Source organism: Heptranchias perlo, chromosome 1, assembly GCF_035084215.1.
Source record: "Heptranchias perlo isolate sHepPer1 chromosome 1, sHepPer1.hap1, whole genome shotgun sequence".
Taxonomy (NCBI): domain Eukaryota; kingdom Metazoa; phylum Chordata; class Chondrichthyes; order Hexanchiformes; family Hexanchidae; genus Heptranchias; species Heptranchias perlo.
Window position 1 is genome coordinate 68,021,338 of NC_090325.1, and position 14,453 is coordinate 68,035,790.

General features: G+C 40.1%; 1 protein-coding gene across 3 annotated transcripts in view; it reads right to left on the bottom strand.

Annotated features, from left to right (window-relative positions):
* The window catches only part of pde4d (phosphodiesterase 4D, cAMP-specific), a 642,699-nt gene that overhangs the window by 5,425 nt on the left and 622,821 nt on the right, over window positions 1–14,453 (bottom strand). For all 3 annotated transcript variants that reach the window (XM_067986363.1, XM_067986372.1, XM_067986358.1), the window contains 4 exons: window positions 7,449–7,618; window positions 6,922–7,020; window positions 5,284–5,448; window positions 3,538–3,637 (listed from right to left, as the gene is read on the bottom strand). In XM_067986363.1, the coding sequence (XP_067842464.1) occupies window positions 3,538–3,637; window positions 5,284–5,448; window positions 6,922–7,020; window positions 7,449–7,618 (534 nt within the window). The remainder of the gene's footprint in view (window positions 1–3,537; window positions 3,638–5,283; window positions 5,449–6,921; window positions 7,021–7,448; window positions 7,619–14,453) is intronic.

Here is a 14,453-nt window from a genome sequence, read left to right on the forward strand (position 1 = left end):
TCACACAACGACAACATTAATTGGCATTGCTCCAATAAAGAGACACTAAGGGCCCGATATTAGGAGGGAGGCGGGTTCCTCATGTGATCGTAACTAAATTGAAGCCACTTACCTCGGCTTCCAGGTTTCGCGCTGGAAAGCTGCGCAGTGGGCGGACTGCGCACCCGCATCATAGGCTGTCAGCTGGAGGAGCCCTATTTAAAGGGGCAGTCCTCCACTGACTGATGCTGCAGAAAGGAGTCAAAATAACAGCATGGAGCAGCCCAGGGGGAAGGCTGCTCCCAGGTTTAATGATGCCTCACTCCAGGTCCTACTGGATGGGGTGGAAAGGAGGGGAAAGACAGAGATCTTCTCCCTGGCGGATGGGAGGAAGTGGCCTGCCTCTGTCACCACGAAGGCATGGCTCGAGGTGGCAGAGGAGGTCAACAGCACCACCAACATATCACGCACCTGCATACAGTGCAGGAGGCGCTTCAATGACCTAAGTAGGTCAGCCGAAGTGAGTAATCTTACTCATTCCCCTACACTCCGTCTGCCACATCACTGCCCCCACCCCACATCTCCTTCTGCACTGCCAACATTACTCTATCACATCACTCCTCACACCCACTCAAAGCTCATCCTCATCTTACCTGCACTTACTCACCTCGCCAGTACTCATCCCACCACTACCACTCAACCCAATCCTCATACAATCTCATGGCTCTATCTCATACTCACCCTCTGATGCATCTCTATCACAGTCAGCCTCACCCAAACTGCCACTACCTGTGCTGCAGCCACATGGCATGCATCACATATGTGTAGTAGGAAGCGTAAGGCAAACGTGTAGTGAGCATGAAGGGGATGCACAAGGGTGTTTGAGGGTTTGTCATGGTTTTTACTTATATTTGATTTCTGATCAACTCACATTACATATTATATTGTTACGACGACTGCCACGTCTTGGCCATTCTTGACTGGCTTGTGCAATAATGCCCTTTCATGAGGTTCTCCATGAACACCCTTGATGCCACCCATTGGGTCACCCTACAGTGGGTGTATATATATATATAGTTGCACGACTACTTTGTGCAGGTGCCTGTTGCACAGCACTGTGTTGTGTAGCTCCACGTGGCGGAGCTGGACGGCATGCCTGGCGAGGCTGGTGATGTTGGTCGTCCTCCAATGGAGTGATGAATGCAGCAATGGAACCACCCCCCATCCCCCATCCTGACGGTGTGAGTGTGAAGGGGTCCACAAAGTAGGTAAATGTGTTTGGACAGCAGAGTTTAGGGTATTATTTAATAATTTGGAGTGTGGAGGCAAAACTTTGTCTGAGGTGACAGAGTGCCCTGCTGCAATGAATGACGGTTTACCCCGCACCTGTTAAATGGACCTTTGAAGCTGCCACTGGCTGCTGGCTGCAAAACATCTGTTTAAACAGGGAGTGTTTCCCCCAGCATGGGAAACACGCTCTGGGTAGTCCAAAATCTGAATCCTCCTAAAATCTCCAACTAATGAGGTCTGTAAACGACCTCAAGTGCCCAGATAATGATCTTAAGTGGGATCCCACCGGTTTTGATTGCCGGTGTGAGTCCCGAATGTGGGGGCTGCGCACACACCGATTCATGTCATTGGGGAATCCGGAAGTGGGCGGTTTGGAGCCGGGCTCCGGACCCGCTCTGGGAATCCCCAATTTTAGGAGCCCCCCTGCCACGAACGCACCCACTCGGCCATCTGAAAATTGACCCCTAAGCGTCCACCATTTTCATTTCTGTTTTAACAAAAAATACTATTTTTGTGGGGACAGGGAGCGAAATCATTGGAGCATTTCATGTATTTATAACTGTACGGTAACACTTTGTTGCAAAGAACAGAAAGATCTCACACAAACCATCTGTAGTGATTTCTATTTATCAGGTAGTGTCATTAAGCATGCTCATCCCATCTGCAGCACAAGAGTCAATGCCTGCTGCCCCACTCCTTACACATGAAGGTACTGTTCAATCTACACTGTTAAAAACCTAGCCAGAGGTGACTTTAAATACCTTGGGACTCCCAAGGTATTTAGAGTCACCTCTGGTTGGGTTTCTGACAGTGTAGATTGAACAGTATCTTCATGTATAAGGAGTGGGAGTAGTATTAAGTCTACCATTCGTCTGTAGTAGTATGAAAAAAATGCCATTTTGAACCCCCTGTTGATGGAGAATACGGTAATAAGATCATAAGTTTTAATTAAATAAAGAAAAATCACACTAGCTGTTCTGGATATTGTGAACGCAAATAAACCCGTGTCATCTGCCCACTTAACACTCGAGCGTTCAAGCATACTTGTTATCCTTGTGATCTCTTCACTGTTACCAGTATGCTAATCTGTTCCTTTTTCATATTAGTATATAAATGAGTCACCAGTAACCTTTTTTACCACAGGGCAGCCACAGAATTAACGCACACTCAGATCTAAACAACGCCAAGGAATCTGTGCCCTCACAAAACATTTCGTGATAATAAACTCACAGAATCTTCCAGAACTCACTTAAAAACATTTTTTTCATTTTTTTTTTGCAAAAATGTCAATATTACTGTGTTTGTCTGGCTTAAGCTCTAGAATTTTTACTATCTGAAGCTTTTCTTTCATTTTAGCCCCTCGAAAGAAAATTGAAGTGTTCAAAACACTCCATATCCAGTGTGAATCGGAGATGGTGTTTTTTAATGACTGTTACAATTGAGTGATGGCACATGTGTTCAGTAGTAAATTTCAATTTGTGAGAATTTTTAACTTTAATCTCAGTTGAAATATGTGTCATCCTACTAACTCTCAATAGGGTTGACATGAGATGTGTGCAATGTCCTGGAGCAGAACAAGCCATTTCTAGAAGTGGCAGTGTATAAGCAGGCAGGTGCCAAAGTGATGTCATCACTTCTCATGATGGTGTCATTCTTAGTTTATAATTTTATTCTATATCATTATTTATGTTTGGGCCCAATATTTGTGATTTTTTTTTCTCTCCCTTTGCTGTCACACACCACTTCCAGGCCAGATTAGCAAGAAGCCTACCCTCTGTGAATGATGTGCCCAAGTGACAACTTGCTGTTGTGGCTGAGTCTCCCTCCATTGGATGCTACAATGGAGGGAGAGTGACATTAGGATCTCTTTAATAGATGAATCAAAATGGCCGAACGAACTTCCTCATCCATAATTATCCTGTGATCTGTCTGCTCACCATCTTTGCAAGGGAGCATGCTGGTCTACTTTGCACCTCCTGACAATTTCACTGTGAAATAATTCACTACAAAGCACGTGATAGCTCTCTATAATGATTTTCATCTTTCTTTCCCCACTGTTTGTGTGAGAAAGCACTTGCTATCTGTTTGGTGCCTCTCATAGTCACACAGCTGAGAACGGGAACCCACATTCTTGATTATCTCACTCCCACACCTAAATAATTTTAACTGAAGACAAGAAAGTATGCCAAGCAAACCTCCTAACTCTCCAAATCAAAGCCAAACACTGAATACTGTCAATTGACAGTTAAATGGTAACAGCACACTCACTTGTGTTGATGAGAAACTGGTTTGAGACCCCAGGGTGATCTACATCGTGAATAGCGCTTGCAAATATTGCAGTAAGGATCTCCAGATCCGTGAAGACAGCCTATGGAAATAAAATGTGCAGATATGACACATTAGGAAGATTGAGAACCAGTCACAATGCCTCCACCAGTTTCTTCTGGCATTTATCAATATCTCTATGGTCTCAACTCTTGGAAGACAGCAGTAATATTTCGATGTCAATTTTTTTTTTCGCAGTTTGCTCCAATTTAGAGTGATCCCATGTATTTTTTAAATGAGCACCCAGATTAATGTGTGTGTGTATATATAAATATATATAAAATACACTAGTGACATTGTGCATGAGGGGCTAATACCAAGTGTAGTCCTCAGGTGAAGCGGGGTTAGAGGCTGGAGGATAATTGGACCATGACGCAAAGATATAATTCAGTCCCCATTTCAAAATCGCATGCTTTATCCTTATTTTTAGGTTTCCATTTTAAATTGAAGTAAATGGAAAGAAAACCGGGCACGTGTATAACAGGCAACCAATCCAATATCGCCCGTTTTACACTATCGCCAAAAGTCAAAATTACCCTCAATGAGTCTACCTGGTGCCTTCAAAGAGAGAGTCTGTCTGCAATTTCCGAATAAGTTAGCTAAGCAAGATAAATTCTGTGGTTGGTAAGAAAAGGAAAAAAAATTGAATCATTATGTATGAAAATTAATTATGCCATAGTTTAGCGCAGAAGTCATAAACTATTTATTATTTTCCATTATAATGAGGAACAAGTTAAGCTTAACAACTACAATAAACTATATTATGTTACTGCTACTATTTGCTTGTTCTAAGACTGTTTAATACATTTGTTTGGCAGTTAAAGCCTAAAACAAGATCTAGTGCAGTGTTATTCTGTAGCCTTCAGAAGGCATCGATTGGATAGAACAGTAATTGAAAAAGGGTTCTCTGATCATCTCCCACGAATGCATCTAGATAGCAGGGCAAGAAAAAACACACTTCTGGGCTACATGAAGCATAGGTTTACTTGCTAGAACAATCTGAAACATGGAAACCAAAAATATCTTGAGTAAAAAGGGTAAAAGAACCCAAAAATGTAACATACATATTGACTAAATCTCACCCACCAAGGAATGACTCTGTCCTGTCAAATCTCAGTGCTACCAGAATGTACAGAATTGTACAAGATCTCAATGTATGTGTCTGAAAGTACCATGTAGTGTAACTAATAATGTACATTAACCCAAGAAAGCATGCAAACATTGATAAATTCAGGTAAAGTCTATTTTTTAAATTAAAAAAAGCACTTTCCACTCAAACTCTTTGGCACACTGGAAGTAAATTTTATGTTCAAAATTATACTTAAAAGTAGGAACAATATACAAAAAGACGACATTTTTTTAAAGATCAATTTGTTTTTTTTTAATAAGAGTACCACACCACATAAAGCAGTGCTTAAAGTCAACTGTGAGCACAATGGGATGTCTTCATGTAGGTTCAGTTCCCAGAATAAGTCACTGCAGTTGACTCTGCAGAAGATGCTCTTTTACAATATTGTTTCATATTTTGATGCATATTTTTCATTTAAGCATTACAGAGGCAGCTATTTTAACAGCAGGTGTTGACACAATGATATTATCCTAACGACAAAAATTTCTTTGCACATTCCTCTGCTTACAGATGGCAATTTACCTGGGAAAGTAAAAATATTTTAAGAGTGTGCAGCTTACCTCGAGTGCGGGTGTTGATAGTAGAATATGAGTGGATTGAGCGACATCTGCTGCATGAATGTTATTGTGAAAAGCCACATCTGCGTGATAATGGTCTTCTAGGGTCATCAAATAAGTAATTAAAGTGTCTGCTGGAATCTTGAAAGTTTTTAATAATTCCCGCTCCTAAAAGTAATGAAAACGGGCTCAAATTAGGTAATTGAAACCAAACAAAATCTATAATGTAGAATTAGTTTGTTCTCTTTGCTTGTGTATTGTCTCTTTCCCCCCCCCCTCCATCACTGTTAGGCCTTTTTGGGTCATGTATTATTCCCTGCCAAGTGGACAGGCAAAAGCCTACTCCCAGGCCTCTGCCAATGCAACTCTACAACCAGTTGCTAAGAGGTGCAACGGGCCCCACCAGGTCATTCACTCTCATTCCCCAATCCCATGCACAGGTGCCTGACTTCTGCTCAGTGTGTAAGGAATTATAAGCATAGATTTGTACAATGCTTCTTGGATGCAGCTGGTTAGAGCACCAACCAAATGTGCTACCAGGCCACCAAACTGAGCTTTTCTAATTAGAAAATCAATCATAGTTACTGCATTTCTCTAAACAAGAATGTGAACTTGACAGATTTTAAAGAACTCCTTGTTTTCTTTTTGGACTGTAAACATGAACAGGAAATTGTGTATGATTCATAGTACAATAAACTAAATGTCTACAGCACGAAAACATACTTTCCAATAATAGGGTCTCTAAACATGGCTATATATAACCAGTTCCTGAGTGTATGTGCAAGCGCTACATTCGTAATGTTCAGCTTCAATTCTTATTACTATTAAAGAACTAAAAAAAAATAGCCACCCTCCCCTCTTGAGTCTGGAGGGGATTATTATGAAATGTCACGGGTGTGCTTAAGGTTGTTAGCTTTCAGGGCACTTTTAACGGTACAGACTAGATAAGAAGGAGGCGACTCTTGGTTTCGTCGTAAACCTGTTAGGTCCCAAATTCATCATATCACACTTAGCTTTTATGCTATTTCAGTGGGGGTTAAATGAATAGAATTTGACATTTTTACAAATCATCTTCAATAATATCCATTACTTGCGTATTTGTAGTTAATGATAGATACTGCATTGGAGAACTGAAAATAAATAGGTCAACCTGAAGGACAAAATTGTAAGCTGATTCTTTCAGTTGGGTTGTTATCCACAATTCACTATTCAGCCATCTTTTGAGCCACAACCTCATTTTTTGGATTTTTGTAGCTTTCATAGAACCACTGCTTGGGCACAGACACCAGCAGCAAACTCTCCAGTGGTGCTGATCAGTTGATGACCATATATAATGTCAGGGCATCCTTGACCAGGTCTGATCATTCTCAATTGAGCTTGAACAATGCAGAGCGCAACCAATGGGTGACTGTAATTTTAAACACTACATTTCAGTTGCTATTTAGGTAAAGAATTTTCCAATAGGCTCATACACTTTCTCCAAATTATAGCAACTGACAGTGTTTTTGACATTTACAAAGCAATATGCAGAGGGTAGCTAGCACTTTACTATACACAAGAGTGTTGGAGAGCACTCAGGAAGGTGCCAGCACCAAATGCAACATTTTCAAATGGTCAACCACGAATAGACTCCAAACTCACCTGAAAAATTGTGTACATGACAACTGTTAAAGGTCTGTTTCCAGAATATTCAGCAACTTTAAAGACGTTAAGGCCCCATTTGTTAATTTCTTCTAATTCCTATAAATGGAACAAAGATTCCATATGAAGTATATCAATGATGACAAAACATTTAATGAAATGGTTTATCTTTAAATTTCACACTAAACAAAGTGTGTCCACCAAGAGATTGAAAATGACTATTATGCAGCTCATCAGCAAAGGTGTCCTGTTAATTAAAAATATCATTTTCAGCATCTTGATTGTGTTGTTGAAGTGATCAGTAAAGAGAGATTTTTATCATTTTCTTTGGGGATCTCAGCAAAATATTTATCTGGCTCAACTGATTAAAAAATATATTGTAAACCAGTTGACCAGATGTTTTGGCAAATTGATAAAGATTTGTGCTCCAATTTCAAATATTTCACCTAATTTATCAGATCAGTAGAAGTGCATAGGATTATATTGCTGAAAGTAAGCATGAAATCCAGGGTCTGAAGTAAACGCACCTTTGCCAAGAGGTCTTCCTGGTCAGTTCTGACTCCAAACCTAGGAATACTGGAATTTGTTAAGCTCGAGCTGTGCATGAGTTTCTTCACCCCACTGATTTGTGACATTGGCTTCTTTTTCTTTTCTTCTTTCTGTGCTGGTGATGGCATTTCAACCTCATGTTGTTTGTCTGGAAAAGGAAGGGCAATAGCATATCAGAACACCTGTACCGACTGGGTTCTTGCATATCGTGGTCCAATGGTCACATCAAGAACACAAAGGAGTAGAATTTCTGTGGGGCTTCTCCCAAATGTCTGCCTTAACTTCAGCCGAAGATCAGCAGAAACGCTAGAGAAACGGTGTAAACGGCCATTTATATAGTTTCTCTGGGGTTTCCGCTGATCTGCAAAGTTCCGGCAGATGATCAGGAGAACCCATGTGGAAATTCCAGGTGAAGAACACAAGAAAGCAGCGAACAATAAAAGCTCAACCCGTTCATTTAGGTCCATCCTCAAGACCTACAGACCCCCCCATCTCATTTCACTCCTACCTTGACAACAGCCCATACCCCTTCACTCTCTTGAAACAAACACTTAGTAGTGTGTACAGTACTGATGAAAAGTCTCTATCCGAAATACTAACTTAACTTTTTTCTTTTGAGGTACTATGTATTTTCAGCATTTTCAGTTTTCTTTTCTGATTTTCAGCATTTGCAATTTTCCTTTTTTAGGTTAAAAATTATTCTGTGCGATAATAGTGGGCAGATACTTAATGCATTTGTATGACATTCTTCTGTCTGCTATTTTAAAGGAGGCATTAGCCCATGTAAGATAAACGGGTTAGCATCAGTGTTAAAATAGCGTACAGAGGCATGTCATTCAAATGTGTTAAGCATTTGCTGCTATTTTTGCCAACGGTAATTTCTAGCCTTTTACCTCTACATCATACATTCCTTTCCTGGTAATTCAAAAATGTTCCGTGAGATTGACTTTGTGCAGATTGTCAGGAGAGGAATTTTCAAGGATCTCTAAGATTAATTAATTATTCTTATCACCATGTTATGAAATAGTAACTCATCCAGGATGGTTTCCTTGTAGCTGTAAATCCAGATAGTATTGAACTTGTGCAAGTAGGAGTTCCCTCTGTTTAGTTACTTTCACAGTTTTTATTCACGAATCAATGATGAAATATTTGTCCTCAATGCCTACTCTTGAGGACAAAGAGTTGGCATTTTAATATTTGCACAAATTAATGTTTCATTATTAAATAAGCTCAAATGCAAAGTGAACTTAATTTTAAACTTGTATGTTCCCTGGATATTTTCCGTTGTTGAAAATCTGATGTAATTTGCACACTGAAATGAACTGGGAATATTTGATGGATTTAGAGGATGCTACTTTTGACTGTGTTCTCTGAAGGACTCATTAAGTATTTCATAATTATTTGTGTATCAATCAACTTTTCAAGTCCAATTTCACACAAGCTATATTACCATTCTATTTGGCTAGATCTCTTCTATTTATGAAAATTCTAACTGTAATATTGTAATTATGTACAATTAAAATCATGAAAAAAATTGAGATAACACCATGTTTTTCTAATCAAATATTTTGCATATCTCACATGCACAATTGCAGTGGTGGTCAGACTAATTGAAATATTAAATAACAAATTGGATTTTCTGTTTGAAACTGGGTTTTAAAAGTTTTGACAAAGCTTGCAAAATGGTTGCCAATTAGTCAGTATAGCATTAAAGTATCACCAATCATATATATTTTAACATTTATTACTGCTCCCAAAAAGCCGTTAAACTGTAATATGAAATAATGATCACAAAACTTTGCACCAATTTAGATGCAATCTGATATACATAATTGAATACTTTCCACAAATATTAGTATTCTATGAATATTCTATTACTTCATTCCCAGAAATAAGATGCAAAGGAAAGTAGTTTCAGTAATCATCTTGTTACAAACACAGAGTGTTCCAAGGTATTAAACAATACAGATGCACTTGTGTTAATATTATTGTTTCTGTTGCAAACTAAACAACAAATGCATTCAATTACTTGCACTTGCAAGCAAGTTATATATTATCTCTAGGGTTTTTCTTTGAATGTAGTGAAGCTTATCAGAAAGTGAAGAAAATGCGAATCAGAGAACCATGCAAAACATATTTGAAAATGTCACAGAGTCCCAGGCGGTGGTCCAGAAATATCTGAAATGGACATGTCACTGGAGCAATCTAATAACAGCTGAAGCACTGACTTGTGTACAACAGGGTTGATGCTTATCGCATCTGTCATATGCTTAGAGTCTAACCCCATCAAAGAGATGAAGAATAAGTCCTGCTGTCAGGTGATCTGAGGTGGAAGAGGATGTCTGCCTGTGTTTTCTTAAGATGACTTGGAATTCCATGGGATTTCCTGCAGGCTGTGGGAATCAGCAAGTCCTAACTGTTTTTATTAACCCTTTCTGCGTTTCAAGTTAGTCACTTCCATAAAGGAGTATTTTCTTTTTGCAACTAAAATGTAACAGAGATATTCCCTTTTAAAGTTTGCTTGTAATTCTTTGAAGCTTCTGAACCATATTAAACTCTAGTTTGACATATTTTACATATAGCTAATGAAGAATAAACAAGTCAAAATGCATCATTTTAGCATTATTAGAAGGACTCGATATTTAACATTTCAGTCATTTAATGAAATGAAAAACAAAAACACCGTCATAATTCTTTGGAGAAACGTCAGTGAATTGTTAGTACAGTACATTCTCCTAGATTGCACTTGCCTGACGAAGAAATTGCAGTTCTCTATATTTTAAATGCACAAATTCTAAGAACTTGTTTCTCCAAAATCAGCCAACACCCAAATGAGTCTCCAGGATCGTGTAAACATGCAGCCATATTAACGCTTGGACCTAGTAGGTTAATCCTTCAATATATTTATTTTATTTGTTGTTAATGTAAAATAAAACACAGATGCTAATTGCTGCAATGTTAAGTTAGTGTAACCTTCAATTTTACCTTTGTTAAAATTAGAAGTGATCTTGACTTTGAAGTGCATTCTGTCATGGAATAGTGGATGCGGGTCCACACCAATTACTCCATGAACATTGAGCTCCCACTCTAATTTGGCTATTAAGGGAGATGGCAAACAGAGCACAGACCGTTTGTTCTCCACTCAGATAGGAAGAAAACAAATAGCTGGGCGAATGACACCAGGCAGTTGCCGCATACCACCTAGTGGGGGGTTACAGTGGGATCTGCAAGAGTTTTGAAGCAGATACCCCCACATGGCCTCTCGATGTGCTGCATGGAGGGTGGCAAGATGGAGATAACAAAAAAATAAAATGGAACAAAAATAAATTGTTTTTTGTATTTAAGATTTATACCTTAGTCCAACTACAGCTTAGCTAACTAAACAGCCTGGTGTGGGCAGTGATAAATCACATTGTGTTTCACTATTAATAACAAAGACCATATTTTCTGGCAAGGAAATCTTACCTATTTACACAAAAATCTGACTAATATGACTTCCTTGCCGTTGCAATTTCTAACTTACATTAAATTCCCAGCAATCATTGGTGGCCAGTTTTAGAATCTGTCGACAAGATCAGTGATTTGTCCACAAATAGCAACCATTCCATGATCTTTGTCAAATAATTTTAATCCTTCTCGACAAATAATTAATGGCCAAAAGAGCCAAACTAAGAGCCAAATAAAAACTGATTTTAGTAATCAGCTCTCTTGCCACCACCAAGCAACTTCCTTCACAATGTGACTAGCACACTGAAGTGCAAATTTCTCAAAAGAAGGGGCGTGACCTTGTTAACGGAAGATTTAATACCATTTCTACATACTCTCCAATTCAAGCAATAAACTCCAGTTATTTTATGTTAAATACATATCTTAAACATAGTTAAGATATATGCTGGGAGACAACTGCTAAATGCTATTTTTCAATGACAAGATTTTATGCTGCAATATTATATTTCATGAAATAATGGGGTCAATTTTCGGAAGGTCGAGCGGGTGCGTTCGTGGCGGAGGGGCTCCTAAAATTGGGGACTCACGGAGCGAGTCCAGAGCCCGGCTCCAACCCGCCCACTTCCGGGTTCCCCAATGACACGAATCGGTGCGCGCGCAGCCCCCGCATGCAGGACTCCCACCGGCAATCAAAGTCGGCAGGATCCCACTTAAGATCATTATCTCGGTACTTGAGGTCGTTTACACACCTTATCAGTTGGAGATTTTAGGAGGATTCAGATTTTGGACTACCCAGAGCGTGTTTCCCATGCTGGGGGAAACACTCCCTGTTTAAACAGACGTGTTGTAGCCAGCAACAGCTGCAAAGGTCCATTTAATAGGTACTGGGTAAACCCTCATTCATTGCAGCAGGGCACTCTGTCACCTCAGACAAAGTTTTGCCTGCCACACTGTTGCCTCCACACTCCAAATTATTAAATCATACCCTGAACTCTACTGTCCAAACACATTTACGTACATTGTGGACCCCCTCACACTCACAACATCAGGATGGTGGGGGTGGGGGGGTTTCCATTGCTGCATTCATCATTCCATTGGATGATGACCAACATCCCCAGCTTCCCCAGGCATGCCGTCCACCTCCGCCACGTGGAGCTACACAACACAGTGCTGCGCAACATGCACCTGCCCAAAGTAGTCGTGCAACTACACATACACCCACTGTAGGGTGATCCAATGGGTGGCATCAAGGGTGTTCATGGAGAACCTCATGAAAGGGCATTATTGCACAAGCCAGTCAAGAATGGCCAAGACGCGGCAGTAGTCGTGACAATATAATATGTAATGTGAGTTGATCAGAAATCAAATATAAGTAAAAACCATGACAAACCCTCAAACACCCTTGTGCATCCCCTTCATGCTCACTACACGTTTGCCTTACGCTTCCTACTACACAGGTAGTGGGAGGTTGGGTAAGGCTGACCGTGAAAAAGATGCACCAGAGGGTGAGTATGAGATACAGCCAAGAGATTGTATGAGGATTGGGTTGAGCGGTAGTGGTGGGATGAGTACTGGCTAGGTGAGTAAGTGCAGGTAAGATGAGGATTGACTGGGTGTGAGGAGTGATGTGATTGAGTAGTGTTGGCAGTGCAGAAGGAGATGTGGGGTGGGGGCGGTGATGTGGCAGACGGAGTGTAGGGGAATGAGTAAGTGTACTCACTTCGGCTGACCTACTTAGGTCATTGAAGCGCCTCCTGCACTTTATGCAGGTGAGTGATATGTTGGTGGTGCTGGTGACCTCCTCTGCCACCTCGAGCCAGGCCTTTGTGGTGGCAGAGGCAGGCCACCTCCTCCCGTCCGCCGGGGAGAAGATCTCTATCCTCCCCCTCCTCCTCACCCCATCCAGTAGGACCTGGAGTTAAGTATCATTAAACCTGAGAGCAGCCTTCCCCCGGGCTACTCCATGCTGTAATTTTGGCTCCTTTCTGCAGCATCAGTCAGTGGAGGACTGCCCCTTTAAATAAGGCTCCTCCAGCTGATAGCCTATGATGCGGGTGCGCAGTCTGCCCACTGCGCAGCTTTCCAGTGCGAAACCTGGAAGCCAAGATAAGTGGCTTCAATTTAGTTACGATCGCGTGGGGAACCCACCGATTTTACTGGGCAGGTTACCCACGCGCCCAGTCGAATCCCTGCTGGCAACCCGGCTCCCTCCTAATATCAGGCCCAATGTCTCAATCTACCAAAATATAGCATTATAAATATTTGTTTTGTCTAGTTTCTATGACCCCTATGATAAATTGACTTAACCTTTTCATAGAAACAAAGTCCCAAAACAAATATGCAAATACCGAATTATTATTCATAATAAATAGCTTCAGGGAACTACCGAGAAATGGGACCATCTGTCTTGGTGCTTTTCCATTAACTTTTAGTTGACTGCCCCCACCCTTAAATAAACAGTACCATGAGCTTTCTCCAGATATAAAAAAAAAACACATGTGGGGTCATTTTAACTTTTAGTGATGGTGTAAAACAGGCAATTTTGGATCTGCCGCCCATGATACACCCCGCCTGATTTTCCTTTCCACTGACTTCAACGGGCAGTCGACCAGATATCATCCGTTTTACACCATCGACAAAAGTTAAAATTACCACCCTGTTTGCCATTTAAAAGCTGCCACTGTCCTCCCACGCTTGCACAGATCTGCAATTTGATGCTCAGCTGATGTAAAATGTCATATTAATTTTTTACAAAAGCAACGTTGGTAAGGTTATCTTTCTTGTTTACGACAAATGGGATGATTCACAGAAGAGAATATAGTCATTGCCTGCATGCAGCTATAGGCCAATGATTTTAAAAATTGGTCAATGACAGGTTATATTATTTTAACAACTAACTGCACATATTATGTAAACTTAATTTCCTCATTGTTTCATTCTTAGGCTGTGGTACCAAAATGAGAGTGTTTCTGTTTGAATAACCCTTACTTCAAATGCAGGTTCATTTTCCTGTTTACATTTGAGAATAAATAATGAAGTTAGGAAATGGTGCTGTTCCCCCTGCTCCCGCCCCATAAATATATTAAAATAATCATGATTTTCTTCCTCCTAAGTTATGGTTGTCAAACTGAAACTGTTCATGTTGGGTTAACCCATCATTTTAATTGCAGCATAATTTATTCTTCTTGCATTTGACAAACACACATATAATGGTGTCATTAAATAATTTCTCTGGAGATTATTGTGGGGAACTGTATCAGAAGCAGTCAGATCTTGAAAGTTGTCAAAAGTGTTTTCTGCAGTTGTGGTAATTACTTGGTCAGATCAGTCATGCAGAAAAGTGTTACAAGCTTTGATGGAATATTAACTACCTAAGGTAAAAGCACTTAATATCTGCCTAAATAAATTTATGCGTAGAAACCAACAATTCAATCCTCCATTTCAAGTAGAATAACATTGTAAAGAAATTTAAAAAAAAACTATTTTCTTACAATATAAATCTGCACTGTTCAGAAATGTTCTGGAAGAGTGGAAAT